Source organism: Phoxinus phoxinus, assembly GCF_949152265.1.
Source record: "Phoxinus phoxinus genome assembly, chromosome: 15".
Lineage (NCBI taxonomy): Eukaryota > Metazoa > Chordata > Actinopteri > Cypriniformes > Leuciscidae > Phoxinus > Phoxinus phoxinus.
In genome coordinates, this window is record NC_136890.1 from 34,490,232 (window position 1) to 34,494,671 (window position 4,440).

Here is a 4,440-nt window from a genome sequence, read left to right on the forward strand (position 1 = left end):
AGACTGCAATAATAATGTCATTGTGCAAAGTTTTCATATGACAGCAGGAAATATTTAAATATATTAAATATTAAAAACATGACGTTCTTCCTCAGAGTTTCTGTCTCGTTCTCCAGCACAAATATATAAATATTCATAAATCAAGACACATTTACTGAAGAAGAAGTACAATAACTGTCTTTAATTAAATAAATGTCTTATTTAATGACAAATTAATGGTTAAAACAGGACAAATATCTGCCAACGGAGTCAGAAAAATAAACTTTTCACTTTGAATTCAGATTATTTTGGCAGATATTTGTTCTGGTTTTAACACAAACTCACTTAATTTTTTATAATTTTTCAGTCTTAATATCTTCAGTTATTCTGCTTCTCCAGTAAATGCGTCTCGATTTATGAATATTTAGATATTTGTTCTGGAACACTGAGGGATTCACGTACAGCGAGACCGCAGCGTTTTTTATCAGAAGTTCATAAATGGCACAAAACAGTCATAATCATAATCACCGTCTTAAAGTCAGATGCAGCTTTGATAGATGAATTATTACAAAGTAAATTGGATGTCTCATCATTCTCTGATTTCCAATAATCACGTTTTTAAAACCGCTTTACTGATTTATCATTGTTGCCTAACAGAACAGACTTTTATTGCCTTTTATGTAAATATTTAATTAATTATTATTATTGTATGTTAAACGCACAGTAAGACAAATTTCAGTTTAATTATGTCATTAGCTTAAGATGATCTGATTGATTGCATTATATCATGTATAAACTGCAGCAATAACAGCATGACTACTGGTGATGATGGAACAATGTGAATATCGTGCAGAAGTTCAGTAATTCAACTTAAACGGTGAAACTAATATATTATATAGACTTATTACATGGCTTGGTTGAATTCTAATGTAGAATGCGGTCTGTTATTTCTTGATAACAGAGCGTTGCCATGAAAAACAGAGCGTTGCCATGGACGAAGGATTCTAACCGTAGAAACAAACGGAACGGACTATTTTCTTTAGCGGAAGCCAAATCGTTTTTAAATCAATAAATCTCTTTTTAAATCAATATTATGTGTCAAATTATTGATTTATTTGGTAGGTAGCCATGTAATAAGCAGGATAATGTATAGCGAGTTGGTTGTTATAGCGAATACAACTCCCTTCAGGCTGATTCAAGACCCATCCGCTTCGCGTCGGGCTCATAACAACCGTCCGCCTCGCTATACATTATCCCTTACTCATTAGCTACATGGCTTGGTTGAATTCTTATGTAGAATGCCGTTTGTTATTTATTGATAACACACCGCTGCTAAGTATAACCAGAGACAATTTGGTATGAAAAACAGAGCGTTGCCATGGACGGAACGGACTATTTTCTTTAGCGGAAGCCATACAAATAGTTTTTAAATCAATAAATTCCTTTTTAAATCAATATTTTGTGTCAAATTATTGATTTATTTGGTAGGTCGCCATGTAATACGCGGGATAATGTACAGCGAGTTGGTTGTTATAGCGAATACAATCCCTTCAGGCTCCGCTTCGCGTCGGGCTCATAATCAGCATTTCGGGAGTTGTATTCGATAACAACCAACTCGCTATACATGATCCCTTACTCATTACATGCAAAGTGAGATATTTCAAGCCTTTATTTGTTATAATTGTGATGATTATGGCTTACAGTTTATGAAAACCCCAAATTCAAAATTTTAATATTGTGAAAAGGTTTTCATAATCTGTAAGACATACTCATTAAAATTATAACAAATAAAGGCTTGAAATATCTCACTTTGCATGTAATGAGTCTAACGTTATATAATATATTAGTTTCACCTTTTAAGTTGAATTACTGGACTTTTGCATCATATTCTCATTATCACCAGTATAATAAATGCCTAAATCCAGGACGATCTCGGCGGTGTGAAGCGGGACTGAGTGTGTGTCGTGTTTAGCACACACAGAAGAGCAAACCTTTAAATCGCCAGTCTTGTGGACCTGATTATTATTATTATGCATACTTGAAAATGAAGTGTTGGCGTGATGTATTTATGTGATCGAGTGGAGGAGCTCGTCGCCCCACTGAAGAGGCATTCTCGATGTTTTTCAATGAAATGCACTTTGTTTTGTACCGATGATCGGCCACAGCGTTCCTCATGTCTATGCAGACTCGTAGACTCATTGATGCGTTCAGTGCACATCACGCATTCGACTGCAGAACCAGACGTTTGTTACAAGCTGTTCGCTAATCAATGTTTCAATAAACCACTTCATATTCCAGGATTGATTTGTGTTTTTGTTCCATGAGCTTTAGCCAGTTTCATTGCAAAAAAAAAAAGAAAAAGTTCTTCCAGTGTTTCTGTCTTAAATCAAGATGCATTTACTGGAGAAGCAAATTGTGGGAAGATATTAAGTCTTGTTTATTGAAAAAATGACCTTAACCCCTTATATTGACAGCATTACATATTTAAATCGGTAATATCCTATTAAAACCTAAACTAATCTTGACAAACAATATATAATTTGAAAGCTTACAAATCTCTAGTTGTCATATTTAGTGACTGATTTACTAAATACATTACAGAGGAGCCGTAATTTATGGGCAGTATATATGGGCAGTGATGTCCACTAGTGGAGAAGTGTGGTACTGCGCCCAAACTACATCTCACTGAACGCTCATTTCAAGAGATATCAACCGGACATTTCAAACACAACTTGGTCAGATCTTTGCCTTTGATTTTTTTGCGTTTTTAGAGTCCAATAGGTTTTGAAAATACATATTTTATATAAAATATGAATAATTACATTTTTAACATTGTACATTTTCATGAACTCAAACTTCTATAACTTTTTTTCTGTTTAACTTTCTTAATTTATTTCACTTCTACAAAAACCTGCCAAATGTATTCTTGCCAAAAGACCAATCTTACATCTATATTCCAAAGCATTCTTGAATTACAACCATTTATGTTCGGAATGTGCATTTTCACGTCTATTAAAAAAAGGGGCGCTTGATAAGGGGTTTTAAACAAGAACTAATATCTGCCAATGAAGTCAGAAAAATGATCTTAATTCAAAGGGAAATAAGATTATTTATCTGACCCCATATTAAGCATAAAGTCATTTAATGTTGACACATTTGTGTACGTGCCTTGATGACTGAAGATATCTTGATTTATGAATATTTATATATTAGTTCTGGAGAACGAGACGCTGAGGAAGAACATCATGTTTGCAGTGTGGGAAAGACTTCAGGCGTCTGCGTGTCATATTTATGGCAGAATGCAAAATAGATGAACAAGTTTTAATTGCAATACATTAGAATGGCACTTCTTTTTAATGATATTTCTTATAAAACATTGAGTTCTTCTATCAAACAGGATCATAATCATGCTGTGAAACATTTGGTCACATCAAAACAAACTAAATGAAGATCTTCACTGGAAACCAGATCAAGATCAGCATTTAAAAAAATGGTCAAAAATAAAAATGTGAACTTCAACCCGACAGATCTGCACTGCAAAGATGTTCTCCAGCACACATATATAAACATTCTTAAACTGGAGAAGAAGAGAAATGATGAAGATATTAAAGCTCCTGTTCTTCGTGATCACATTTATTAAACGTTAGCTAGTGTGTAATGTTGCTGCTAGAGCATAAATAATACCTGTACAATTATAAAGCTCAAAGTTCAATGCCAAGCGAGATATTTGATTTAACATAAGTCCCCTTTCCAAGCCACGTTACGGTCAGAGGCGTGACCTCTCCGGGCAACGTGCTGTCCAATCACAACACAGGAACCGCTGGCCCAATCAGAACTCGTTACGTATTTCTGAAGGAGGGACTTCATAGAACAAGGAAGTCATCAGCCCGTTTTTAGCACAGTGAAAACAGCGGTATACAGATAAGCACATTTTGTGAAAAATACTGTTTTCACAATCAAAGCTTCAAAAACACAGGAAAAACGGAACCTTTAAGACTGAAAAAATTATCAAAATTAAGTGAGTTTGTGTTAAAACAACAATATCAGAAAAATAATCTTGTATTACGTTTTTTTCTCTGACTCCATTGTCAGATATTAGTTCTTGTTTTAAACACAAACTCACTTAATTTTCATCATTTTTCAGTCTTAATATCTTCAGTCATTTTGTTTCTCCAGTAAATGTATCTTGATTTATGAATGTTTAGATATTTGTGCTGGAGAACGAGACAGAAAAAATAGAAAATAACAACAACAACAAATAGAAAAGCGCTGCTACAAAATAAACCCAAACACTTTAGATGCTAAAACTTCAACAGGATAAAACCTGCATTTCAATTTGGATTGCACTCGGAATGAGAGAACTAATAAGATGATGATGAAGATGATGATGATGGTGTGTGTTCTTCGTCTTCTACAGCAAGCAGCTCAAGGACACTTTAGTGGTGTACATCGGTTGAGTGT

The 4,440-nt window shown here is 34.2% G+C and overlaps 1 protein-coding gene across 1 annotated transcript in view; it reads right to left on the minus strand.

The window, feature by feature from the left end:
- Positions 1-2,761: 2,761 nt before the first annotated feature.
- srp19 (signal recognition particle 19) overlaps positions 2,762-4,440 on the minus strand; it is a 35,018-nt gene continuing 33,339 nt past the window's right edge. The window contains 1 exon segment of the mRNA XM_079636604.1: positions 2,762-4,440. Within this exon segment, the coding sequence (XP_079492730.1) occupies positions 4,391-4,440 (50 nt within the window). The 3' untranslated portion in view covers positions 2,762-4,390.